Source organism: Podarcis muralis, chromosome 7 (assembly GCF_964188315.1).
Source record: "Podarcis muralis chromosome 7, rPodMur119.hap1.1, whole genome shotgun sequence".
Lineage (NCBI taxonomy): Eukaryota > Metazoa > Chordata > Lepidosauria > Squamata > Lacertidae > Podarcis > Podarcis muralis.
Window position 1 is genome coordinate 7,459,245 of NC_135661.1, and position 27,268 is coordinate 7,486,512.

Consider the following 27,268-nt stretch of genomic DNA (forward strand, 5'->3'; position numbering starts at 1 on the left):
GAAGGCAGCCCCGGTTAGGGAAGCTTTTAATGTTTAATAGGTTATTGTATTTTAATATTCTGTTGGAAGCCGTCCAGAGTGGCTGGGGAAACCCAGCTGGATGGGCGGGGTATAATAATAATAATAATAATAATAATTATTATTATTATTATTATTATTATTATTAACCGTCCAGGGATCCTTTACCTTCCTGCCACTCAGCCTCCATTAAAATTGTGGGGTTTTTCCCCAAAAAATTTTTATTGGTTTTCACAACATTATAAACAAACACATAAGACAGACAAACATAAACCATAGCCTTATTGAGAATTACACTTGTTTACATTGTTAAGTGACTTCCTCGCTTCCCCTTGGTTGAATTTCATTGCATGTCCTTTTAACGGTTTTCCAAATCACAGTTCTTATAAATTTTACCTTAAACATTAACATCCTTAGATCTTCACATTATGAAATTAAACATATTAATTCGACACTTAACATAAATAAAATCCTGAGCCAATTAAGTATCTGCAAGCTGTTTTCAGTTAATTTAACTTAACGTATTTAACTAAGTAATCATTAAATTTAATCCACAGCCTCCACTAAAATTGTCATCGCGACCTGGAAAAATAAAATAACAGCAGAAACGCCGCAACTCTACCACCTTCGCCCCCCTCTGGTCCTGCCCTGCACCCGGCGACGGAGCCGGACGTCGTGGCCGCCTCCTCCCGCCCCTACCCCTAAGGGCTCCGCCCCGGGGGCGGGGCGACGCCGGGCTGGCGCAGCTCTGTCCCCGCCCACCTGCCCGTCCTTTTGCGACGGAGGGGCGGGGCGGGGCGTTCAAGAGGCGCTGCCGTAAACGCGGCGTCGCTTTGCGGCGTCTCTGAGGCGAGGCAGGCGGGCGAGCTGGGGCTCAGCCAGGCGGGCTCCGGATCCGCTCTGCCGTCCTCCGCGCCTTCGCTTCCTACCCGGCAACCCCACGGCCGAGCGATGCTCCTGACGGTCTTCTGCCTGCGGCGCGACCGCTCCGAGCTCACCTTCTCGCTCCAGGTGGACGCCGACTTCGAGCTCCAGAACTTCCGCGCCCTCTGCGAGCTCGAGTCCGGCATCCCCGCCGCCGAGAGCCAGGTCAGCGCGCGCGCGCGCCCGGGAGGGGGAGGGGTGCGCGTGCCCGGGGCTGGGACATCAATAGAACTGAGGGAGGAAGGGGGAAAATAAGGCGAGGCCAAAGGGGCGCGTGTGTGTCTCTCTGTGTGTGCTCTCGCGCGCCTCCCCCTCTTACTCCGAGTAGACCCTCTTTGAAAACGAGGGCGGCTTAATCCGGCCTCCCTTGCTTTTTAATCAGCTTCGGGTTTAGCTGTGGTTCCTGCATTGCATTGCAAGGGCGGGGCGGGGCGGGGGTGCGACTAGATGACTCTAGCAGTCCCTGGCCCCTTCCAGCTCTGCAGGCCTATGGAAGGGTCTCCTCTTGAGTAGGGCTCACCGTTTGGATGCATGGGTCCGGCTTTCCCCAGCTGGGTGAATGGAGTCTTGACCCAGCAGTGTGTGTATCTCTCCCTCCCCCTCCTCCACTATATATCTGCTTTCTTAAGGTTTTTAATCATGTTTTATTAATTGTCCTGTGTGTATGTCACATGCAAATCGCCTCTTTACGTGTTGTGGCATTTGCCTTTTAAACTGTAATTTGCTTTGGGCACCTTTGGCAAAAAAGTGGTATGTGAATATGATAAAGATAGTAGGATTAGTAAAGCAGTGGTGGGGATAGTTATCCCCCTCCGAAAAGCTTCAGGGTGCCCGACCCCGTGGGTCACATCCATGTAAGTTCTACAAAGAGTAGACCCATTGAAGGGAATGGAGCAAAGTTAGCCATGTCCATTAATTAAAATGTGTCCACTCTGTGTAGGGTTAGCATTGCCAAAGAAATCAACAAATTTCAGTGCCAAGCAGAGTCCAAATATGACAATGGCCCTTCTCAGACTTTTTTAAGTGAATAAAGACTAACTCAGTCCAATTATTGTTAGTGGGCCTCCGCTGAGTAGGACCCACATTGGCTTTACAACCAAATGGACAGTATCTGGCCAGTGTTAGCCACCTGTACTCAAGAGTAGACCCATTTTCATCTAATGGGGTGGGGTTGCTTCATAAGCCCATTATTGGCTTCAGTGTGGTCTATTCTCAAGTATGGGACGCGGGTGGCGCTGTGGGTAAAAGCCTCAGCGCCTAGGGCTTGCCGATCAAAAGGTCGGTGGTTCGAATCCCCGCGGCGGGGTGCGCTCCCGCTGCTCGGTCCCAGCGCCTGCCAACCTAGCAGTTCGAAAGCACCTCCGGGTGCAAGTAGATAAATAGGGACCGCTTTACTGGCGGGAAGGTAAACGGCGTTTCCGTGTGCAGCTCTGGCTCACCAGAGTAGCTTCGTCACGCTGGCCACGTGACCCGGAAGTGTCTGCGGACAGCGCTGGCTCCCGGCCTCTAGAGTGAGATGAGCGCACAACCCTAGAGTCTGGCAAGACTGGCCCATACGGGCAGCGGTACCTTTACCTTTACTATTCTCAAGTATGCCTAGCTAACATTGGATGGGTGTCTTCCAGGTGGGTCAAAGCACCCTTTCGCAACCTGGAACTTTCTAGAGCAGTGGTGACCAAACTTGGCCCTCCAGCTGTTTTGGGACTACAATTCCCATCATCCCTGGACACTAGTCCTATTAGCTAGACTGCTAGAGAGTCCAAAAACAGCTGGAGGGCCAAGTTTGGCCACCACTGCTCTAGACATTGCTGGACTCCCATCAGTGATCCTGCATGACCAGGGAGCTGAAGGCCAGCAGCATCTGGGGGGCTGCAGTTTCTCAGTCCCTGCATTAAAAGAAGGAAAAATGGCATTGGGAGGTAGCTTGGGGCAGTAAAAGCAAGTGGCACTAGTGGCTCTCCAGGTATTGTCAGACTCCCAGTTCCCAGTGTGGCCATTGATGGGGTGGTAGCCCAGCAACAACTGGTGCTCTGGTTGTGTAGGAGGCAGCCTTGGTGGGGTGTCTGTTGAGTGCTGTGCTGCAGTTTGTAGTGCAGCTGGCTCTGTTGGTGGCTCCTCATGATATGTGATAAAACTCTGCCTGGCTTTTCACGAGAGACTGATAAAGGAGGCGGTGTCGGCGGTCTCTGCGTGCCACAGTGTGCAGCTTGTTAAAAGCAGAGTGGGAGAGGAAAGCCCCTGCCAATCTCTCCTAGGAGCATCTTGCATCAGGGGTTGGGGTGGGGCCCACTTCCTCCAGCTGTGGGTCTGTAAAAATGAAAGCAGCTTAAGCTGCTTTGGGCCAAGTCAACTGGTTTGCCCCAGTGTGGCTGACACAGACTAGCAGCTGCTCTCATGCCTTGGTCTTTCGCAGCCCTACCTAGAGATCCTGGTGGAAAGTGAACCTGGACCTTCTGTATGCCAAGCAGGGGCTTTGCCACTAAGTTAGAGAGGCTAGGTTTTTAGGATTGTCTGTGTTTACCTTGGCACCTTTTTACCCTGGGCTTTGACCCTGTTCTTGTGATTGTAAGTTGTTTAAAACAGTTTTTAATGTTGTGTTTTAAATAATTGCCCCGGGATCTTAGGGTGAAGGGCGAGTAGAAAATTTAAATAAATAATAATTCAGCTTGGAAGGTAGTTATGCTGACCTGGCCCCTGTAACCACCCAGAGGAGTCTCCGTAGTGTGGTTCATGTTTCTCAGGAGTGCATCAGGCCCTGCACACCTGAAAAGAATGAAGACCAACCAATGCCAGTGGGTCTTGTTTGGAGTAAGCTTAGTTGGAATCAACCTTGTCCCATGGGAAGGTAGGGAGTCAAAATGGGGACCTCATAGCTTGGAAGTCTCTTGCAATCAACAGGACTTTGCAGGATGAGGCAACCGCCTGGGACAGAGGAGTGAGTGTCCGGCTCATCTTGGGTTGGCAACGTGAGGTCCTTCCCCGGACTCTTGCGCCAGAGTATCATGACCGTCTATTTTAAGATTGTGGGAAGCTGTGAATTCTCTCCCGCCTCCATAGCTAAACTGCTCCCTCCATGCAGGCAGTAAACATCATGGAGCAGTAAACACCGTGGAGCTCCCAGATGGGCCCCCGGATCCTTGTCTCAGAGTAGGGAGCCCCACTTGACTCACTGGGCCTCCTTTTACGCCCCTTCTGTCCTGCCTCCTTCTCATATTGCACATTATGGACTGGTGATAGAAGCAAGCTGGAGGAGAACAGGGCTGGTGGGTTGCGGGAGGGGGGGGGAGATGTTCCCCCAGTGAAACATTGAGGGATCCAGCCCAGTCCATGCCCACCTCCCAGAGAGCTGGCCAGGTGTCTCCTGGTACTGGAACCCCTTGCCCTTGCCTTTGCTGCGTTTCCTGGCGCCCCTCCCTTGACGGAGGTGGCTCCTGCCTCTGATAGAACTGGCTCACCCACAATCCTTTGTGCCAGTTGGGCGAGATTGCTCAGGCTTGTGGGCGGCTCTGGAGGAGCTGCTTTTGAATTCCCATCTTGCACTGTGAATGACGCATCCCATAGTAGAGGTGTGCACGACTTTTGCCAACTCCTAATGGTGTCTTGGGACTGGGAGGAGAAGCGACTTCCTGGAGGCCAAAGAACTCCCTGCTACGCGCCAGGCTGGCTGGTGTAAGTACCGTGTGTTTCATAACCTGGATCAGTTCAGAGAAGAGCCGCTGACTTGGCTTCTTTTGTGAACTGTTTGAGTCAAGTGTGGCTCTTTTGCTCCTGGGCTGCCTTTGCCCAGGACTGTGCCATGGGATGTCAAGACTGCAAGTTGGAAAGCGAAAGTGATACTTACCTGCCTGAGGCTTTGCGTGGGGAATTCAGCAAAGCCCTCTCTCCCTCCTCCATCAAGCCTGCGCTTTCGCTGACATGGCATTTTCTTGCCACCTCTTGTCTGCCTTGAAAGTGTTGAGATGCAAAGCTGTCATAAGGCGCTCACCTGATAGCCAGCAGTCCTGGGTTTGAGTCTTATCTCTCAGGCCACTGACTTCCAGTGCAGGTTCCATGAAGCAAAGCAAGATAAGGATAGCATTATCTGTGGTTTTGAGTGTGATTGCGCAGGGAAATGTGGAAGGAGTTCTCCCGACAACTGCCAGGTTTCTTATAATTATAATTTAATTTTTTAAAATATTTATGCCCCATCATCCAGCTGGGTTGCAGCTTCCAACACACATAAAAACATAATAAAACGTCAAACATGAAAAACTTCCTGATGCAGGACTGCCTTCGGATGTCTTCTAAAAGTTGTGTAGTTCTTTATCTCCTTGACATCTGATTGGAGGGTATTCCACAGGGGAAAACATTGCGTTACATGTCCTGAATCCGTCCAAAGCACAGCACAAGCCCCCAGTCCTCATTCTTCTGGCACCCTGTTGGCTAGCAAAAGTGAGGCAAGCTGAGTCTCTCCTGCTTAAGGCCTGCTCCTCACAGATCCCTCTGGGGATCTTCCATCCTGTGTGTGTCCGGGCAGCAGTAGAGTGCGGACATTTATTCTCTCGTGTCTGAGCTTTCTTGGCAGTCCTTTTCTCCTAGTCAGATGTGGTGAGTTGTTTATTAACCACCCTTCCCTTGTCTCCCAGATTGTTTACGCAGAGCAGCCCCTGACTGACAACCACCGGTCGCTGGCTTCTTACGGCTTGAAAGACGGCGACGTGGTGATCCTGCAGCAAGTGGAGAATGCGGGGGTGCGGCCCCCAGCCCCATTTCCCGGTGAGGAAGGCTCCCTCTTCACCCCACCCTGTCCCTGGCAGACTTCTCCGTGGTCTGGGCTGTCCACAGGACTCAGGTCACATTGAGCCTAGGAGTCTGTTGATTCTCTGAGCGTTTAACTTTGCTGTCTTAAATAACGGTTTCCTTAAAAGGTTTCTGAGCCAGTGTGTCTTACTGTTAACCAGAAGGTTGGTGGTTTGAGCCCACCCAGGGGCAGCTGTGGGTGGGATTCCTGCATTCTATAACTCTATGAAACTGTGGGCTGAGCCAGCCTCTTCCTCTTCTTCCTGCTTTGGGAAATTGCCTTCTGCTCACCGCTGTTCCTACTGCTCCAAGCTTGAGCATTGCTTCCTTGTCATGCTCTGCACATGCTGAGACCGTGAGGGCACTTGTGAGTTTCCTCTTCCCTGGAGGAGAAAGCAGGAGATTCCTCGTAGCAGAGGCTGCTGTGATCCCTGAGCTACCCTTGCTGTTTCTCTTGACTGGGTCTTCATAAATCTAAAGAGCTGTCACATGGAAGATGGAGCAAGCTTGTTTTCTGCTGCTCCAGAGGGCAGGACCTGAACCGTTGGCTTCAAGTTACGAGACAGGAGAGTCTGGCTAAACATCAGGAAAAACATTCTGGCAGGGAGAGCTGTTTGACAGTGGACCAAACACTCTCATAAGGACGTGGACTCTCCTACATAGCAGGACTTTAGGCACAGGTTGGATGGCCATCCTGTCCGTGATTATTTCACTGTGGTCCCTGCATTTCTGGGGGTTGGACTAGATGACCATTGGAGGTCCCTTCTAGCTTTACAATTCTGTGATTCTATTGTTTTGTCAACCTGCTGAACTACATTGTGGAGGCTGGATACTTGGCATGGCTGTGTGTGTGTGTGCATAGCTGTCGAAAGTTTTCCTTTTTTAAAAAGGGAATTTCCCTTATTCCGAATAGGATTCCTCGCGGGAAAAGTCAACAGCTATGGTGTATGTGTGTATCAGAGGGGATTGGGCCTTGGCGTTTCCCCGCCCATAGGGTAAAAATCACCAGGGCTAGTATTAACTGTTCTCTTAATTCCCCTCTGCCTAGGTTTGCCCAGGATAGACTTCAGCAGCATCGCAGTTCCTGGGACTTCAAGCCAGCCTCCCCAGCTGCCCTCACTGGCACCCCCAGCGCAGCAGCCCTCCTCGCAGCCCGGCCCGTCTCCTCCCGAGTTCCCCTCCCCACCGCAGGGCTTGGACAACCCGGCGCTGTTGAGAGACATGTTGCTGGCCAATCCCCACGAGCTTTCCCTGCTGAAGGAGCGCAACCCACCCCTAGCAGAGGCTCTTCTCAGTGGGGACCTGGGTGAGTATCCCCCCCCCCCCCCGGGCGTGGGGCGTTTGTGCTGGAGGAGAAGAAGCCCCCTGGATTCTTTGGGGTGACTTGCTGGAAGGCTGCAGGACGGGCAGAAGAATGGGTGCTTTAGCCTCATGGCTGCGCTCAGGTGGGTGGGTGGGTGCATGGTTTGACTTCCTGGTTTTTGCACTATCCCAGACGGACGAGGATTTGGGGAGAGGAGGGAAGTGAGGAGCGTTTGGAAAGAAACTGGAGCTGGGTGGTGCACATGGAGCGCTTCGTGAGCTGTCAAGGCGTGCCACAGAAACGCTAGCTGTGGCTACCAGTTGCTATTGTATCCCCCCCCCCCCCAATTTTTTTTAATTAGTTTTCCAAGTTTATAACAAACAAACAGAAAAAAACAGCAACAATAAACAAGCAAACATTTATCATGGCTATAATAATTCCACTTTTGTTAACATTGTTAAGTGACTTCCTCAAATCCCTCTGGCTGAGTTTCCATATAAATCATTGTAGCAGTTTTCCAAAACTATTTTCACATAAAATTTACTTAGTCAATTAACATCTTTCTTTCTGAGATCCAGCGCCGAGGGCCTTCTGGCGGTTCCCTCATTGCGAGAAGTGAGGTTACAGGGAACCAGACAGAGGGCCTTCTCAGTAGTGGCACCCACCCTGTGGAACACCCTCCCTTCAGATGTGAAGGAAATAAGCAGCTATCCTATCTTTAAAAGACATCTGAAGGCAGCCCTGTTTAGGGAAGTTTTTAATATTTAATGCTGTACTGTTTTTAACATTTGATTGGGAGCCGCCCAGAGTGGCTGGGGAAATTCAGACAGATGGGCGGGGTATAAATAATAAATTATTTAGTTGCTATTGTAAATGTCTTTCCTTACTCTAGAGAAGTTCACCCGGGTGCTTGTAGAGCAGCAGCAAGATCGAGCCCGCCGGGAGCAGGAGAGGATCCGCCTGTTCTCCGCCGACCCTTTTGATCTTGAGGCTCAGGCCAAGATCGAAGAGGACATTAGGTAGGCAAAGGTCTGGGAGCCACCCCTGGGGGTGCAAGTGGCTTGTCGGTTTCAAACCTGGAACAAACGTAGTGCAGATTTGTCACCTGCTGGCTGAGCCTTCTCTGAACTCCTGCGCCTCCCTGACCTCTAAGGGGGTTGGGGACCACAGATATCCTCAAACCCACATCAGTTAGGTTTATGAGGAAGAGCTGTAGCTCAATGGCAGAGTGTCTGCCTTGCAAACCGAATGTTCCAGGTTCAGCTCCTAATGGCATTTCCAGATAGATCTGGGAAGAGACTCCCTGCCTGCAACCCTGGAGAGCTGCTGCCTGTCAGTGCAGACAGTAGTGAGCTAGATGGACCCGAGGGTCTGACTCTGTACAGAGCAGGTGGGAAAGAATCTCAGGTGGCCTCTCTACACATGCACGCACACAGAGAGCTAACCTGTGAAGTATCTCGGGGGCCTGCTGTCTTGCTTTGGGTCAGCCCTGTTGTCAGCTTCACCCTCTGACCCAGGGGGGTTGCTCTGCCTCTGCTTCTGGCGTGGAGCACATGGCAGCCAGCCCAATCCATGGTGCTGGCGGTTAAGGCTTGCCCTTCACCCGTGTTTTGATGTTGGATCCAGGCAGCAGAACATTGAGGAGAACATGACGATCGCCATGGAGGAGGCCCCGGAGAGCTTTGGCCAGGTGGTGATGCTCTACATCAACTGCAAAGTCAACGGCCACCCTGTGAAAGCCTTTGTGGACTCAGGTGAGTTAGGCCAAGAGGCAGCGACTGGCCCAAGGTCACCCACTGAGCAAGGATTGAACCTTGGCTTCCCGGATCCTAGTTCCACATGCTAACCACTATGCCAAACTTGCTCTTGTCACCCAACAAGACATTGGGCTACTCTTGAGTAAACCTCTGTTGGTTACAACCCCTTGCCTTGGTCCTGTGCACTTAATGCTAAATTTCTGCTGTGCTTGTGAGAGAGCCTTGCCCCCAGAGGCAAATGTTTTCCCAAGCACTGCCCCCATAATGGGGAGAGTATGGAGCAGCTGCCCCTTTTGCTCCCTGGGAAGAGGTTGGGTGTGCCTTTTAACACCGGCTGCTGTATTTCTGGCAGGGGCACAGATGACCATCATGAGCCAAGCATGCGCAGAGAGGTGCAACATCATGCGGCTGGTGGACCGGAGGTGGGCAGGCATTGCCAAAGGCGTGGGGACCCAGAAGATCATTGGCAGGGTCCACCTGGGTAAGGGCGGCAGATTCCTTGCAGCTGGCTGGTGTGGCAGGGAGGGTGGGGAGCTCCCTGTTTCTAGAGCCAGAGTTGAGGCTGCTGCAGGCAGCACAGAGTGGAACTCTTATCCCACAGGAGGCAGTGATGACCGCCAACTTGCAGAGAGCATGCGCTAGATTCACAGAGGAGGGTAGAGGCTCTGTTTTCCCTCTGCTGTCAGAGGTGGGAAATTTATTTTATTATTATTATTTATTGAATTTATATACCACCCTATACCCGGAGGTCTCAGGGCATAGGATCCTCACAACATTTAACAAACCCGGACAGGAGCCATTTGTTGGAAATACCATGATCTCAGATATGTCTGCAGTGATATTTATGAAATATTGCTCTGAATGTTTATGAGTGCCAGTGGCTGGGAATCACATTTAGGGAAGAGTTGTTCTTGTGCTCGAATCCTGCTTGTGGGTGGCCACTGGGAGAACAGGGTGCTGGACTTGGGTGGGAATTCTAGCCTGATCCTGCCTCGGGCAGCTGCTTACGTTAATACGACTTGTCATGGCCAACGGCTAGAACAATGAAGTTATTTGAATTGGATTGGTTTGGTTAATATGCCAGTCTCTCTTCTCCCCACCCCCAACCTGCTTTAGCTCAGGTCCAGATTGAAGGAGATTTCCTGCCTTGTTCGTTCTCTATCCTGGAGGAGCAGCCCATGGATATGCTCCTGGGACTGGACATGCTGAAGAGGCACCAGGTGAGGCTGGCGAAGAGGGCAGCATCCTCTGAAATGTGTATGTGTGGGTGTCTCTGTGTGTGGTCTTCGCCCAGCAGCTTCTACCCTTTTTTAAAAAAGAAACACAGTGGTACCTCAGGTTACAGATGCTTTGGGTTACAGACGCTTTGGGTTACAAACTCCGCTAAGCAGGAAGTGGTTGCTCCAGGTTAAGAACTTTGCCCCAGGATAAGAACGGAAATTGCGCAGCAGCGGGAGGCCCGATTAGCAAAAGCACATGTCAGGTTAAGAACCATTTCAGGTTAAGAATGGACCTCTGGAACAGATTAAGTTCTTAAACCGAGGTACCACTGTATGTTCAATAGGGTTTTTTTTAAGCGTTATATAGAAATCCTGCAAATTAACTGCTTCAGGATTTGATAGCAGTATAGTCCATTCACAATTGAGTATCACTTGGAAGGAAGAAGTTCCCGCCAGAGAAGAATGGAGAAGTAAGGTGATGGACTATGCAGAATTGGAAAAGTTAACAGGCAGAATAAGAGAATCTAACAATGATAGTTTTGTGGAAGTATGGAGGCCCTTTTAGGACTACTTAAGGAGATATTATAGTTTGATGACCTCGCGTGCAGGATTTGAATTATGAGCCACAGAAGGAATTCGAGAAATGCAGTATTGATGTGTTGGCATAAGAAATAGAATGCATTGGGCAGCAGAGGGGGTAGAAATTAAAACACCATGGAAAATGGGGCAGGAAGTAGAGAAAAGACAAATTCATTATGTTAATATTTTTTGAAAATTCAATAGGAATTTATTATAAGAAAAATAAAATTATTTTTGTTCACTGTCCCAACAAAAAGAAATAAAATAAAGCAAAATAACTAAGCCACAGGTATGTGACTGCGAGGAAGGCTGCAACTGGAACTACTTGTGGCATAGACATAGTGGTTAAACAAGATGGTTAAAAACCATGGACTCTATATTATACTGAGGGAAGGTAACTGAATGGATTCAGGGCATTTGAATGCTTTACCTGTCACATTCATTTGTAGGGCATTGGCCATCTACCCTGTTTTTCTCTGGGTGCTTTTGAAGCTGTCTGGCATTAGGGCATTGCCTGCAGTTGAAGAGCAATGAAGCTGCCCTGGTGTCCCCTAACCAGGATCTCTGCTCCTTCCCACCCACCACCAGTGTTCCATAGACCTCAAAAAGAACGTGCTGGTGATTGGCACTACCGGCTCCCAGACGACCTTCCTGCCGGAGGGGGAGCTCCCCGAGTGCGCAAGGTTGGCCTACGGGGCGGGGCGAGAGGACGTGCGGCCCGAGGAGATCGCAGACCAGGAGCTGGCAGAAGCCATACAGAAGTCCGTCGACGAAGCAGGTACTGCAAGGATACGCAAGGTGGAGTGGCAAGACACCTGCTTGGCATGCCAAAGGGCCCCAGGCCCAGTCCCTGGAATCTCTAGGTGTAGGGCTGGGAGAGTCCCTCCCTGCTTGCCGTCCTGGAGAGCTGCTGCCAGCCAGTGTAGGTCAGTGCTGAGCTAGAGGTTCTGGCTCCGCATAAGGCGGCTTCCTCTGTGTTTCTGTCGACAGAAGCCTCCCTTGCTTCCCCTTTGCTGGCTGTTTTTGTGCAAGCCACTGCAAAGGCAGAGACCGAGAGGAGTTGTAGTCTGCAGCACTTGGAGAGCACCAAGCTGGTTTAAGAGCATGCCAAGTCTCCCTTACGCCTCCTAGAGATGGTGCCTGTGACTTTTTAATTTGTTAATCCATTAAACCCTTATTAACCTAACCAGTTAATCAGTTGAAAGTTGCAGAACCCCGTTTGCTTAGGAATTTTATAAAAGGAATCACAGTTACCTTTGTAACCCACTTGCCAAGGAGCGCGGTGGTGGTTTAGCCTGACAGCAACCCTGTTAGTTAGGCTCGGTTGCAAGACGGCTTTCCCAAGGCTACCCAGTGAATTATGAAGCCAGGCCCAAAGCTGCCTTCTGGCCACTGAGCTGCATTGACTGCTCAACCAATAAGACTCGGAAGGCGCCAGAGGCCCCTTCCTACTCTCTGCGGGCCCTGCTTCCACCTTGGTCCCAAAGCAGGATTGTCCCCTCCTCACAAGCCAGTCTAGGTGTCCTCCATTGCAGCAGAACAGCACACATAGAATCATAGGATAGAACTGGAGAGTTGGAAAGGACCCAAGGGGTCATTGTAGCCCAGCCCCTCTTGCAAAGCTAAGTATATTGAAGTAAGGTAAAGGAACCCCTGACCATTAGGTCCAGTCATGGCCGACTCGGGTTGCGGCGCTCATCTCGCTCTATAGGCCAAGGGAGCCAGCGTACAGCTTCCAGGTCATGTGGCTAGCATGACTAAGCCGCTTCTGGCAAACCAGAGCAGCGCACGGAAACACCGTTTACCTTCCTGCCAGAGCGGTACCTATTTATCTACGTGCACTTTGATGTGCTTTCAAACTGCTAGGTTGGCAGGAGCAGGGACCGAGCAATGGGAGCTCACCCCGTCGTGGGGATTCGAACCGCCGACCTTCTGATCGGCAAGCCCTAGGTTCTGTGGTTTAACCCACAGCACCACCCGCGTCCCATATTGAAGTAAAGCTAGGACCAAATGTCTTGGCCCGGTAAAATGCGAGGACCTCGACTGATGCTTTCACCCACCTCCCCACCACCACCTCTGGATTGCAGTTGCCCGAGACATCCAAGTCAGAAGACAGGAGGAGAGGAGACTGCGGAGGGAGCGTCGCCTGTCTTCGGGAGCCTCTGCCCGCCACAGGGCCTCCCAGTGCGTCATCATCTAACGCCTGGCACTCCCCTCACCCAGGCCTTACATCTTGGATAAAACAGCGTGCCAGGGGAATTGCTTTGTACTCCAGTCCTGACATTAAAAGCCTCCCGTTCCAACACGTCTAGCTCAGTCTCGAGTTTTGTTCGGAGACCCCTTGCCCACCTCGAGGAGAGACAGGAGTGCTTAGGAGGGCAGGGGGTGGGGCAGGCAGCCTTCATGCCTGCCTTGATGAAGCAGCAGCTTTGTCTTCCTCCTCCTCCTCTCTGCCAGGCTATTTCTCCCCATCCCCCAGTGCTTCTGCCTGGGCATTTGAGTGGGCAGACCCCTCTGCTCCTTACTAGTGGCTGCTGTGATTTTGTGGCATTACAATTCTTTACCTGAAATGCACCAGAATTTTTGGTGTTTCAGGAAAAGGAGGATGCCCCTCCGTTTAGGAGCTAGGGGCTTGGAGTAGTGGTGGGTTCTAACATTCACCACTACTCCACAACACATTCAGTCTTGTAAAGCTGAACCAGGCCTTTCTGGTTGCCATGTCGGGTGACGTGGAAAGCCTTTGACCATGTTCTCGCCCATAGCAGTGAAACGCAGCTTAGATGCTCTTTCCAGAAGCTAATGCTTGCTTACCTACGAGATCACCTGATAGGCTTTTGCTCACGTGCCACATAAACCCTGGAACATGCCCGGGAGCCTGGGCTGAGGCTTCTGTGGGGCCCAAGGGCTTGTGGCAAAGGGGCAGAGAAAGAAGGCTTCAGCAGCGGGCAGGCAGATGCAGATCATCCTCCACCACTGGCCCTGCAAGCAGGGACTAGGCATCCCAAGAACATCTGGAGGGAATTTAGGGCAGTGCAAGCAGTTGCGCTGCACAGAGGGCCCAGCCGAGGGGGCGCAAAGTAGTAGTAGTAACAACAACAACACAACAACAACCATAATAAAACCCATATTTATATGGGAACGTACTGAGATGGGGCAGGTGGGGCTTGTCTACCTGGGAAGGTAGCCCAACTAGGAGAAGGAAACCTTGGATCCAAAACCTCCACTGAATATTTTTGGGAGAAGGAAAGGCTAAGGAGTAAAGAGAAATCCGGAGTGGAGTCCCTAAGGCACTTGGATGGCACCTTGTCAGCCTCCTTCCGGCAACTTCTGCAAGCCAAGCTGGTGCCAAACGTATTGCTCTGCTTTCCTTTGGACCACCATCAGCGAGGCCAAGAGCAGCAGCAGGGTCTTGTCATCTGGGGAGCTCAGGACCCACAGACACACTGTCTAGGCTTGCGTCCTGGGAAGGTCTCTTTGGTGCTGCTAACACCTGACTTCACTCCCAGAGGCGCACTGCCTTGTCTCTTGAGACAGACAGGTGCCAACAACAAGATTGCCTTACCCCATATATGCCCACTTGACAACTTCGATCGGCTGAACTGGCGTTACTACAGACACCATTTCTGCATTTGTAAGAAATCGATCTGTTGGTGTGTTATCTTAGTTCTCCCAAACTCTTTATTTTTGTTAATTTTTATTAGTGTGATACCGTTACTGGTTGTTTTTTTTGTAAACCGCTTTGAGGTTTTTGTTTGACAATCAAGCTGTATAGAAATTATGAAATGAAAAATGAAAACAGCACTTGTTAACCCCGGCAAGACATGGAGTCACTCCTTGTGATGCCCACTGTCACTTTTCTGCCTTGAAAATCTTTAGCAAAGGAAAGCTTGCATTCCATTCTTGAGTTACACATTTGAAAACTGTTCCTCCATGTTCACCATCCAGTGTTGCTGCTGTCCTGCACACCTCCCCGCCCCCTGCAAGTCTGCCCATCCTGAATTACTTTTAAAATATCCCCCCACCCCACAGAGGCAACGCTGGAGGCCTCCTCCCTGTCTAGTTCTTGAGCCCTCCTTGGTTTTGTTGGTTTGCGGCAGATGATGGAGACGTGGCCCCAATCCCTAGGGACCAGCTGGGGCAGTGCCTGCACATGGTTAGCAAGCCCACTGAGTCAACTAGAGCCAGGAAGAGATTCTGAAGAGGTAGCGCAGAGGAGATCTTCAGGCAGCCAGAGAGTCCCTTCCTCACAGAGCATCGAGATCTGGATGTCAGGGAGGCAGAGAGGAACCCAGAACTCAGGCTCAGAAAGTAGCCCAGAAGCATGCAGTGCCAAAAACCCAAGCTAGTTGAGAATAGAAGACAAGGAGCCCCACCAGCGCCCATCCACACCAGACCTCAACTGGAGAGCAAGCGGACGCTTCTTTTTTTTTAAAAAAATGATATTTATTAAGAATTTTAAAATTACAAAAGAGATAAAAAGAAGAAGAAGGGAAAAAATAAAAACAATAGAAAGACAAACAGCAGTCAATCAATACAAATCGATAAAGGTCAAAATCAAAAAACAAAAGCAAAACACGTAACACATCAAAATCACAAAACAAGAATGAACCACAAAAATTTAAAAACAAATCCAATATTCCCAAATCCTTAACTGTCATGTCCTTATTTCATCGACCTCCTCACACCTCCCTTTTTTGTATTCTAGTTATTAATTATAACAGCAAATCCTTTCCATTTTTCATAATATCCTGTCATTAAATTACCTTGATCTATTTTAACCTATATTACATAAAAAACCCTAAAATTTAAAACTTAAGACTTATTCATACCAATTTCTCCTAACCTTAACATATTCTTGCAAAACTCTTTTTAACATTTCTGCTAAAGCCAAATAATTTCATTCCAACATTTTTCTAATATTCATTAATGTTCCAGAACAATCCTAAATAAATTTTTTTTAAAAAAACTTTCTTCCAATCTTCAGCCAACGTCTCTTCCTCCTGGTCCCGGGTTTAGTCAGTCCTTTCTATCCCATCCATCTAGTTCATTAACATGGTAATCTTATGTCCAAGGCCCTTAAGTCTCTTCCATGTCCCTTCCGCAGATCATCTTCATATTTATACCTGTACTTTACTTTGTCTCCTACTCCTTTCACTCGTGGAAACTCCAACTTAACAATATTTTTGTCCCTTCTCGACAGATCAGCCCCTTTTCCATAGTCCACACTGAACTCCATATGATTTTTAAAGACATGTTTCAAGCCCCCTCCAAAATTGAGGACCCCCACATCCCCAAACTCCTCACGGCCCATTGCCAGACTTGAAAAGTCAAAACATCCCTGCATAGGGGGGTCTATCCAGCCCCCCATCTCCAAGCCAAATACAACTCTATCTCTCCAAATCTGGCTTTTTCCAAGTTCATTTGTCAGATCCAACAACTCATGTTCCTGCTGGGCCACAGCTCCCTCCATCTCTGCCACCCGAGGTCCAACAACTACCTCCTCCCTCATCTGATCTGTCAGAGCACAAGTTGGTTCCTGGGTGGGTTCTATATAGATAACCACTGCCTGTCCAGAATTTCTAATCGCAACAGTCATCAAATCCGTCTTCTCATGTAGCTGTTCCAGTAAAGCACTTGTCAAATCCGTCTTCTCATGTAACTGTTCCAGTAAAGCACTTGTCTTGCAAAAAGCACGCACCAGAGCCTCTGAGTACATTGTTATGCAAGGTCAGAAGTCTGTTCCCACGATCTTAATCTATTTGCAGCTGCAAGGCTCCCCAGTTCAAATTCAGTAACAGTTTCACAAGCTCCCTCTAGGGGGAAAACTTCAATTTGTATCCATCTCTTTCCTTTTTTTTTCTTCAAAGGCAGGTTTAACAACAAAGTTTCCTTTTTCAGATATTTTGTCAATATTTGTTCCTTTAAAATGCGAAGGAGAACAATGGAATCACTATGTTTCTCTTCTTTTAACTATCTGTCAAAAACGTTTGTCTGTAGTCAATGAACTTCCCAAAAGCTTCTGTCCTGACACCCCGCTCCCAGGTTCAAGACGGTGGAAAATTACTTTCTTTACACTCTCTTCTGCAGGTTTAAACAAAAAATCCCCCCTCTTCTCCTGCTTCTGAAGGGGGTTCAGTACTTTTAAATGATGAAAGTTAATCCTTTACGAACGATTTTTTGAACTCTAGTTTACCATGTCTTTGCTTTAAACTATCTACAAGAAACGGAAGGCTGACTTCCTGTTTAGACCTTCCCGCTTCAGTGCCAATTTAAAAAGAATTTCTCAGTCCAAATTCCCGTTCTACTCACTTGTCGTTGTTTAAAGTCCAATTGTCCAAATTTGATCTAATCACAGGTAGTTGTTTTTGTAGCCAAATTGTCCCAGGAAAAAGGTAGCGCTCTCCGGCAACGGCTATGCGGCTTCACTCCACGGAAGAAGCAGTTGACTTTCAGCACCGCGCCACTTGCCCCTCTTCGCTCCGGAACCCGTAATTGGGTTCCTTTACGGATTGGGGGGGGCGCAAAGGGTGCCCGCCGAGTCCCATGGTCACAGGCTTCAGCTGCCTGTGATTTTTTAAAGGGTCCCCGCTTCGCCGTAGTGGAACAGACCCGTTTCCCATGGAGCCAGTCCCTCCAGATCAGAGGGAATCCACCATTACCGATGGCGCCACCCCGGAAGTCCACAAGCGGACGCTTCTTGACCCGTTCTAAAAAGCTATTCAGTGTGCATTGTGAGGCTAAGATAGCTGAGCATCGTTCCTGGAAAGAAGTGACAGCCGCGAGGAGCTGCTAAGTTGCATGCAGGAAAGGGAAGGGGACAGGAAAGCAGACCATGACATGAGGACCCACGCGAGGGCTGCAAGCCACCTCCCGAGTCGTGGTGCATGTGCGTGTGTGCTAACCCGAGTTTGGTGTGTTTGTCTCCTAATCCAAACAGAACGCCAGAAGCCTTGATGCATGTTGTGTGGGGTTTGCTGCCGCTGGAGTGGGCCACAGACCAGGTATTCCACCGAGCTCTTCCATCTCCTTGACGGGGGTTGCAGGGGTGGGGACTTTAAAGGAGCTCCTTCCTATTCTGGCATCCTCCCTGGTCGGCATGGAGCAGGCTCTTGGATCTTCCCAGCGTCTGCTGCAGAGAGAAGAGAACTGCAGAGGGGGCATATTTGTGTGGATGCGCTCGATTCCGACAACTTGAGCACAGTAGTTTTTGGTGGTGCCTGGAGCTGAACACTCAACACCACTCTCTGAGGGATTAACTCACCACTGGCCAGACTCGGCCTCTTTTTCGGATGTTCACCCCAGAACCGATAAATGGGGGGAAGTGCAGGAATTTTGTTTCGTTTGGTCTCCGGGGAGTTTCTCAGGTGAGTAGGTGCAAAGCGGACCTCAGAACCGGATGCTTGTTTAAGACTGTTTGCCAAATAACTCAGGTCAAAAAAGCAGTGTCATTTCTTTTTATTTTAGCTAGCAAATGCCTTTTGCTGTGGGATTATCTCACAAGAATGACTTAACCAGAGAGCAAGAGGCTCATATCCAGATCTGTACCTTCAGGAAAGTTAGATGACCCCCGAGCTCAAACCGAATCTTGCTAACAGGTTGCCTAGTGCTGAGCAAATCAGCCTAGCGCAGGGGTCTGCAACCCGCGGCTCCGGAGCCGCATGTGGCTCTTTTACACCTTTGCCGCGGCTCCGGGGCGGATACTAGCGTGGGGAGGAGGCGCATTGTGCGCCCCGACACTCCCCACTGTGGCAGGCGCTGTACTGGCTGTGACGTCGCATGTGCTGGCTGTGACGTCGCGTGCGTTAGTCACGCATCGTCCCGACGTCACCTTCCCGCCCGCTGTCAGATCGCGGCTCCGGAGATATATTTGTTTTAAATGTCGCAATGGTTTTGCGGCTCCCAGGTTTTTTTTTCTTCGAAAACGGGTCCAAGTGGCTCTTTTTGTCTTAAAGGTTGCAGACCCCTGGCCTAGCGGGAGGGCTGCTTCTAATACACCTGTCTTTCAAGACAATTTTGAGCTGCTTGAAATAAAATATATTTTAAAACATGGCCAGGCTACTTTACCACTGAATCCTCACTCCTTTTTTCACCCTGGGATAGAGGGGAAATACCCAGTTTTGGAAATTTATAGCCTACTTTTAAAACGTTAGCAAGAATGTTGGTTTCACTAATTGCATCTCGTTGGAGCATGGGGGGAAAACAGTGAAACCTGTAGCTTTGTGGCCACTCTTGATTCCCAGCCTTATTTATATGCTGTGTCTCTGCCAAAGCAGTATGGGCAGCTTCCTGCCAAAAGGGCAAGAAGGGGGCGGAGGACGAAGAGATCTGGTGCTTGTTTGGGTGCCAGCTGTTGGTTTCATGCTGCATAATAGTAATAATAATGACAGCTGAGGTGAGGTGGCTGCTTGATGGAGGCAGCTCTGGCAGAAGCCAAGTGGCCCTTTGTCCCAAACCAACCCAGTGGAATCTCAGACCCATAGAATTGTAGTGTGGGCAAGGGGCCAGAATGGCCATCTAGCCCAACCCCCTGCGAGGCAAGGGCAAAGGCTGCCCCTGCCTCTTTTCCCCCAGTGTTACTATGCTTGGGGTGCAGGTGGAAAAACAGGAGCCTTGCCTTTGTGGTTCCTTTCTACTTTCACAGTCGGAGGCAGTTCAGATATGAATATTAGTGGCTGGAAATCACATGTAAAAAGAGAGTGTTCTTGCACTCAGGTCCTGCTTTTGGGCTTCCCATTGGGGCATCCAGTTGAGCACTGTGAGGATTAGATGGGCCCTCTTGGGCCTGATCCAGCCTCCAGGCATTTCTTAACAGCACCCTGAGTGCATACCCCAAAGCAAGTCCCGGTGACGCAAGCAAATAGGCAGTACCTCCTGAAGGTTTTATATACGCTCGTGGAATGTATCAAAGGGAGAATCTCATTCCATTTCTCTCTCCTTCCTCCCCCCTTTTCTCCTCTGCCCTTTATACAGAGCATAGTGACAAAGAAACTACCTCACTAGAAATGCCATCGCTACCAACTTCTGATGGGACGAAACCTCCAGTCCGTTTTCCAGAGATGGGTCCAAAGGCCGGCGACCTGGCAAGCCAATTGCTTGACCGTTCCGTCTCTGCGCCTTCTGTTTTCTCCCACGAGGGCAGCCAGGATGAGACTCTTAGCCCCAAGGCGGCCAAGTCCATGGACTCCCTTCTTGAATGCCCAACCAATTTGGAAGGCAAAGAGCCACTTCTGTCTCCACCAAATCATGCTGCTTCTGCCAATTCCAATGCTTCCCCGGCTGAAAAAATGGGAACGGGGTCCCGTCCTCATTCACAGGACCGAGAGCCATTTGCTCATGGCAGCCTGCAGAAGCCCAGTGCTGAAGACGATCCCCTTGGTCTGGCGCCTGCTGTTGAAGGAGAGGGAGGAAGCCACTTGCTGGGCATTTGTGGGTGGCCAAAGGATCTGGACGGACCCTTCCCTTCAGAGCAGCAGGAAGGGAAACAAACACATAAGCTTCAATTAGACCTCCAGGCACGTGAAACCCTTGGAGATGAGCAGCCTCTGGGTGTGCAGAAGGTACCAGATTACCAGGAGCCTCTCTGCGAGATGGCTGTTTCCCCATCCCCTGCTGATAGAGAGCAGAGCCCTGACAACGTCCCCATGGAAGGGGAGGTGGGGTTTTCTGCAGGGGAGGGAAGGAGCTCAGAGAGTCTGCCGCCCGAGCACCCTGCAGTGGGAGCCACCCAGGACCCTTCAGATCCACAGAGCTCCCTTGGGCTGGCTGCTGTGAGCTCAGAATGTGCCATGATGGAGGTGGAATGGGCCAAGCGAGTTGACTCCACTCCCGCCACTGATTTGATGCAGCCAGGAAATGCATTTTTTGAATCTGATACACCCGCCACCCCTCCCAGTGGCCAACTGACCGATCAGGCGGAAGACCCGCACGTCTCTCTCTCCTCTGCCTTAAAGGAGCTTCACCAACTTCTTGCTGTCAGTTGCAAAGGGGAGTTAAGCGTTCCTTGGCATGAAGACACCAGCCCGTCCGCGTCTGCCCCTGAAGAGCAAACGGCAGGTGGGGAGATCTTTAAAGAGGAACACGGATGTGCACACCTTGAGAGCCAGGATGTGGAACTCCCCATCCCTGAAAGTGCAGGGATACAAGTGTCCGTTGACCTCCAGGGGGCCCACAGGTTGGCTGTGACGTCGGAACGGGAGGCTCTGGTCATCCAAGAATCTTCTACTTTGAGCACTTCCCTCTCCCTGAGCTCATCGGCAGCTTCTGCTCAGCTTCCGCACTGTGAATGTTCTGAAAGCCAGCCTCCTCATTTAGTTCTGGGTGGTGAAACTTTGGAGCAGGGCCAGCGTCTCAGCATGGGTCAAGATGCATCTCTGAGCTCTCAGAGTTCTTTCCCGGAAGAAACTGGACCACCAGACACCTTAAATGCAGGTGCTTTGGGGCCACTCGATGAGCCAACTGGCCCCTTGCTGCCTCTGGGTTTCCCAGATCTCGTCCCCCCCTGGCCCTCTGTTTTCCCTGCTGCAGACATTGATCAGATTGTGGGGGCCGGCTTTACACCCCAGGAAGCTGGTGAGGCTTTGGAGCATGCCGGCGGAAACGCAGACCTTGCCCTCCTCATTTTGCTAGCCAAGAATATAGTCGTTCCTACGTAACCATGACAGGAAGACGGCCTGGCTTGCTGGTCTATACTCCCCCCCCCCCCCAAAAAAAAAAGAGTCTGTATCTTGACTACATAGAATATTCTGCTTCGATGATTGAGCCACACTTTTTTTCTTAAAAGAAAAAGGAGAAAAGAGAGAGAATACAATTTATTTTCAGCCAAAGTATCTTCTGTCTTGTTTTCCCTTGTTGAATTTAGGCATTTTAAAAGGAGCGAAGCATTGGTAATGTATCAGCACAGTAGCTTTTTATGATGATGATTATGATGATGATTAAGGCAATGTATAATGGAATAAAGTCTTTATTTAAATAACCTGTTTTTAAAAGAAGAGGCCAAACTCAAGAGGTGAGAAAGCTGTAGAACATAGTCCCTCTTCTTCATCAAATCCCTCAGAAACAGGCATGGCAGGAGGATCTCTGCTCTCTGGGCTATCCTTTGCCTCCATGGGGTTGATGCTCACAGGGGCTGCAGCACCTTGGGGTGCTTAGCAAGCAGCAGAGGGTCACAATGGGGTGCTTTATGCAGCTTTGCAAGGAGGGGTGGGCAAGCCACGGCCAGCTCCAGAAGCTGAGGAGGTGAGCTCATGAGTTTGCCAAGACCCTGGCAGAAGCGTCTCCATTTCCCCCAAGAATGCCACCATCCACGCTCTGCATGGATCGGGTGTGGTGATCAGAAAGGTCCCTGAGACAATACTCCATTTGCATGCTCTTAGGCTGGTTAAGGAGAGCCCCTAAATCTGTCGCAGCCAGTAGAATGGTAGGGGCCACCCCTGCAAGCTTGGCTGTTGGGTTGGATCCCTGCTGCCGTATCTTGCCTTGCTGATGAGCAGTCAGGCTGGCAACTTAGAAGCAGGAACAGTGCTCCCCCCCCCCCTAAAAAAAATGTTTAGGGGTACTCTCATTTTGACTCAAGAAAATCACCATTTTATAGTTCAGATCAGGGAAAAAGAAATGCAGTAAATGGACAAAAGTACAAAGATTCACAAAATGTTTAGGGGTGTGTGTACCCCTGTGTCCCCCCCAGAAAAAAAACACTGAGCAGGAATAACTGGGGCTGAACCCAAATCTTGGCAGCAGAGTTGTCCATTTTGAAACACTCTTTCCCTTCCCCCTATTTTTAAATTTTTGTTTGGGCCTCTCCTGGTGTGTGTTTGGCTTCAAGGGGGAGGGCTAGAATGTGGTGCTGTTGGGTTGTCAACCATTTCTGAAGGCGTCCCGAAGTTAGCACGGTGGGAGATGATGACATTTGGGCCCCAATGGGTGTGTATGTATAAACCTCTCACATTCCGAGGTGAGGAACCCAGAAGCCTTTTTCTCCAGCAGGCATCCCCTCTTGAAATGGCTTTTAGGTACATCAGGTATCGTGTTTGCCATGGGAATTCCATACACGGAGACCTTGGTCCCCTGGACCCAAGCCAGGGGGCTCAGCTTTATATTTGCAGGCCCTGCAAAATCCTGAAACTGTCTTTGTTGCGTATGAAAAGAGACTCAGGTTTAAACTAGTGAATTCTCTGTCATTCTGGGTACTCTGCAGCTTGGGTGTTTCATTCCGTAACTATCTTGCCGCACTGTCCAGTACTCTGTTTACATTGTAATGGCGATTATCTAGTTCCCAGTGGACCAAAATGGTGCACGGCTACATTGGGGTTTGAAAAGCAATGAGCACTTGGAGTGCTTTTTTGCACTGGGTGAACCACACAGCTAAGAGAATATTTTGCAAAGAAAATAAATGGTGGAGACAGGGAAGAAAACGTTCCTGGAGGATCATGAAAATGTCCGAGTCCACCGCTGAAAAGATGGGTGAGATGTGTCAGACTTAATCAGGCTGGACTGTCCTGGGTGCAAAGCAATATTGAGATGGCACTAGGAGAGAGAAGGAAAAGAACGGACACCCTCTTTTCAACAATACTCCAATCTACCCACCCCACTATTCTATTCCTTATATCATTCAGACATTACAGATCCCCTTTATGGCAGAGAGCAGCCCCAAAGCAAAACATGGCCCCACTACAAATCCATCTAGCTTTGCTAGTTAATACAAAAGCTGTCTTGCTTTCCTTCTGTTCTGCTCCCTGCCTCACCAGGAACCTGTGTGTGTGTGGAGTGTCACTAGAACTGATAGGAATGACAATTGGCTTTTATATTTTTCAAAGGGCAGGGCAGCTGTGTTGCTTTGTCCCATGGTTCTTGACCCGAGGTCTCTTCATTAGGGCTTAAACCTAATTAAAGCTCCAATTGTAGGTGTGAGCTGGGACCTGAAAGCAAGAATTGGGCTGGAAGTCTGCATAATATTTCTGTTCCGTCTTTGTAATGGCATAGGGGGATTCTTTTGTCATACCCAGGAACATCTTTGCCTCCTCTTCATCTCTTCCTCCTGTAAAGAGGGAAATCCTTACAAAGAAGGCTGTTAAGTGGAAACCTAGTCCAGGGTGGCAGTTGGGGGGGGAGAGAATTCCACGCTAGGGATTATTTGGAAAGAGATTGAAAACGAAAGTGCCAAAGTTGTGATTCTATGGAATGCTGGGCACAGTTCTGTTTTCATCGGCTCCGATGGGATATTGTGACGCTGAAAAAAGGGCAACCCATAATGTGTGGTGTTGGTAGTTTTATCTCAGAACAGTAGAACCCCACAGGGTCATCCGTTGAATGGTGAGAGGGCAGACAAAAGCAGGTATTTATTCACAGTGCATAGTGGAACTGTGGAATTCACTGCTGCAAGGTGTAGTGATGGCCACCAGCCTGGGCTGCCTTAAAAGCGGGAGTGGGCAAATTCAGGGAAGATGCTAGCCATGAAGGCTATGTTGTGCCTGTGCTGTCAGGAGGCACCAATGCTTTCGAATACCAGTTGCTGGGGGGGGGGGGGTGGACAGTGGGGAGAGTGAGGTTGTCTTCACTTCCTGTTGGGACGTCTGGTTGGCCACTGAGAGAACAGGTGCTGGACTATGCTGGGCTCCCTTTGGGGTGGTCCAGCTTCAGGGCTGCTCTTATGGGCTTCAGTTGCAACCACCATTTTTTCCTCCTGCAAGAACCTGCTGTGAGATGTTTTTGGCTACAACTTGCTTCAGCCCCAAAGCCTGACTTAAAGGGTGTTTTCTACCAGCTTTAATTACTTCCCCTTTGCCATTAAGGGCTGCCTGCTTTAATACAAGAGATGGTCCCGGGGTAGGCATTTGGAGGCCTGGCCCTACACTGACTGGCAGCAGCTGTCCAGGGTTTCAGACGCGGGAAATTCCCGGGCCTCACTGGGGATGCCTTCAGGAATTAAAGCTGCAGCCTTCAGTGTGTAAACCAGGTGTTCTGCCACTGAGCACATTTCTGATGGTGACTCTCAGGCCTGAACTGTTTTGTCTATCTCTGAGCTGGCACAAACCCCAAGGTCTCCCAGGTGGCTATTTGGGGCTCCAAACTCTGCCCTTTGGCTCATGTCAATGTTGGGGCAGAGCTGGTGGTAATCTTGAGCTGATTATATTTTACTTTTTTAATTAAAAAAACCCCCAACACTTCATATTTGGGGAAAACTTGAGCCCCTTAGGTCTGGGTTGGCTTTAACTGAGAAAAATTGGGGAAGCTTACCCCACAAATGGATTTGCCTGTTTTTCATAGGAAATCTGCTTCAGCCGTATGTAAGAATTCTGAGGCAGATGAATGTTGTTGCAGTTCAAAACATCTGGAGGGCACCAAGGTAGAATAGGCTGCTTTAGTCTATATAGGGTAGCTCTTTTAGAAATACAGTTGCCCCCATTAACAGGCAACTGCGTCTGCAAATTTGTAAGAAGTTTTGGATGAGTTTGGATAGCTTCCCTACAAAAGAGTGTTGGCAAACATCTTTATTTAAATAATGATCTGAGAGGTTGCCAGTGCCGCCGCCACCATTTATGATAATAATTTGCAGAAGATGGTAGACAGCTTACCAAGGTGGGGCCTTTTTCACAAGAGGATGCATGACCTCATCTGAAACTTGGCATGCCACAGGGATACTTCTGGAGCACAGCTTTCCAAATTGTGTGTCACAATGTTGGCTGCATTGTGTAGGTGTGTTGTGCAAATGCTCCTCCTGGGGCTGGAAAGGGGCACGTTTAACCTCCAGTTTGCTAGTAAAACTGAATTACTGTGTCGTGAAATGATGCGTGTCTAAAAAGTCTGTCCCCAACATGAAAAGTTTGGAAAGCTCTGCTCTAGTGTATGGGCCAAGATGGAGAAAATGTCCAATGCCTGTCTGGATACAAGATCAAAGAAATGTAGAGCTGGAAAGCTGAAGCTTCCCTGACAGGTGTCCACCTAACCTCTGTTTAAAAACCTCCAATGAAGGAATTTCTTTCACCTTCCAAAGGAGTCTGTGTCGCTGTCGGAACAGCTACTACTGTGAGAAAGTTATCCCTAATGTTTAGTTCTTGCATAAGAACATAAACCCTGTGTGATAGATGCTGAACAGAGGAAAGGTCTGGATCCAACGTTAGCCCTACTCAAAGTAGGCCCATTGAAATGAATGAACGCACCTAACTTGGGCCCAGTAATTTCAGTGTGTCCATTCTTGAGTAGGACTTGTCTGTCCTTGAGCTCAGGCTTTTTCCAGTGGTCTGGGCCTCTCAGGAATCCCCAATGCACCCTTCTGGGCTATCAACTTAGTTGTTTGGGCTGGGTTCTCGCCACCGACAGCTTCAGCATTGTGGGAGCATTTGGAGTTTTGTTGCTGTTTTTCTGATCAAGCTATGTTTTTTGTTACTGCCACGGGCAGCCCACTTTTGGTTTTTTTTTAATACTTGGGGGTAAACAATCAGAAGAAAAACATGTAAAAACATTTTTAAAAATAAAAACAAAGTTTTATCATAATGGTTGTTGGGATTTTTTCCTTCCTTTCTCACTAAAAAACACCTGGAACATAGCTGGGGGGTGGGGCGGGTTCAGCCAATGAAGCTGAATGTTGGAGAAAAATTGGGACAAACAAGGAGGGGGACTTCTTCACAAAGCACGTAATTAAGCTGTGGAACACACTGCTGCAGGATTTAGTGAGTGCTGAATTGGATGTCTTTAATAATAATAAATTTTATTTATACCCCAGCCAGAGCCGGGCTCAGGGCAGCTAACACCAGTAAAATTACAGTAAAAACATAATAGGGGGAAAAAAACAATTTAAAATACATGTTAAAATGCAATTTAAAATGCAGCTTCATTTTAAAAGTAGCCCATATATCAAAACCAAAAGGGGAGGGAAACATAAGGGTCAGACTGAGTCCAAACCAAAGGGCCAGGCGGAACAGCTCTGTCTTGCAGGCCCTGCGGAAAGATGTCAAGTCCTGCAGGGCCCTAGTCTCTTGTGACGGAGCGTTCCACCAAGTCGGGGCCAGTACTGAAAAGGCCCTGGCCCTAGTTGAGACCAATCTAACCACCTTGCGACCTGGGACCTCCAAAATGATGTCATTTGTGGACCTTAAGGTCCTCCGCGGGGCATACCAGGAGAGATGGTTCCGTAGGTGTGTGGGTCTTAGGCCGCATAGGGCTTTAAAGGTCAAAACCAGCACCTTAAACCTGACCCTGTACTCCACCAGGAGCCAGCGCAGTTGGTAAAGCACTGGATGAATGTGATCCCGCGGCAAGGACCCCGTAAGGAGCCTCGCTGCGGCATTCTGCACCCGCTGGAGTTTCTGGGTCAGCTTCAAGGGCAGCCCTACGTAGAGCGAGTTACGATAATCAAGCCTGGAGGTGACCATCGAATGGATCACTGTGGCCAGATCAGGGCTTGAACAAAACCATAGAGGAGGATGTAGCTATCTTACCTCCGGTATCGGAGGCAGGGTGAATATCTGTTGCTGGCGGAGCATAAGCCAGATAGGGGTTGGCAGGAGAGCACCAATACAGCTCCTTGCCAAGGGCACAAGGGAGCCTAGACACACCTTGGCGAGTGCTGCTGCACCCATGTCTAGGATATTGGTCCACACAGGCCTTTGATCCAGTAGCGCACTGCTGATGCTGGAGCACTTTTGTATTCTTGCTTGCATCCCCTCAAGCACTTCTGCACACCTTTCCCACTG

The 27,268-nt window shown here is 49.7% G+C and overlaps 1 protein-coding gene across 3 annotated transcripts; it reads left to right on the plus strand.

Annotated features, from left to right (window-relative positions):
• The first annotated feature begins 844 nt into the window (after positions 1–844).
• DDI2 (DDI proteasomal shuttling factor 2) lies at positions 845–26,069 on the plus strand. Of its 3 annotated transcripts, XM_028741414.2 has the most exons (10): positions 846–1,107; positions 5,568–5,697; positions 6,770–7,027; positions 7,917–8,043; positions 8,651–8,778; positions 9,134–9,262; positions 9,898–10,001; positions 11,169–11,358; positions 17,518–17,581; positions 19,551–19,687. In XM_028741414.2, the coding sequence occupies exons 1-9, from the start codon at positions 970–972 to the stop codon at positions 17,532–17,534; spliced, it is 1,221 nt and encodes a 406-aa protein (XP_028597247.1). In that variant the 5' UTR covers positions 846–969; the 3' UTR covers positions 17,535–17,581; positions 19,551–19,687. The 3 variants fall into 3 exon arrangements, with proteins under 3 accessions (XP_028597246.1, XP_028597247.1, XP_028597244.2); XM_028741413.2 differs by lacking the exons at positions 17,518–17,581; positions 19,551–19,687 and adding an exon at positions 12,668–12,885 and having other exon boundaries at positions 845–1,107; XM_028741411.2 differs by lacking the exon at positions 17,518–17,581 and having other exon boundaries at positions 19,551–26,069.
• Positions 26,070–27,268: the final 1,199 nt, after the last annotated feature.

Excerpts from the sequence above, each read along its gene's own strand:
- DDI2 (XM_028741411.2), top strand. The coding sequence starts at position 970 with ATGCTCCTGACGGTCTTCTGCCTGCGGCGCGACCGCTCCGAGCTCACC. Across the intron at positions 5,698-6,769 it reads GCCCCCAGCCCCATTTCCCG|GTTTGCCCAGGATAGACTTC; the intron begins GTGAGGAAGGCT and ends CCCTCTGCCTAG. Across the intron at positions 7,028-7,916 it reads TCTTCTCAGTGGGGACCTGG|AGAAGTTCACCCGGGTGCTT; the intron begins GTGAGTATCCCC and ends TCCTTACTCTAG.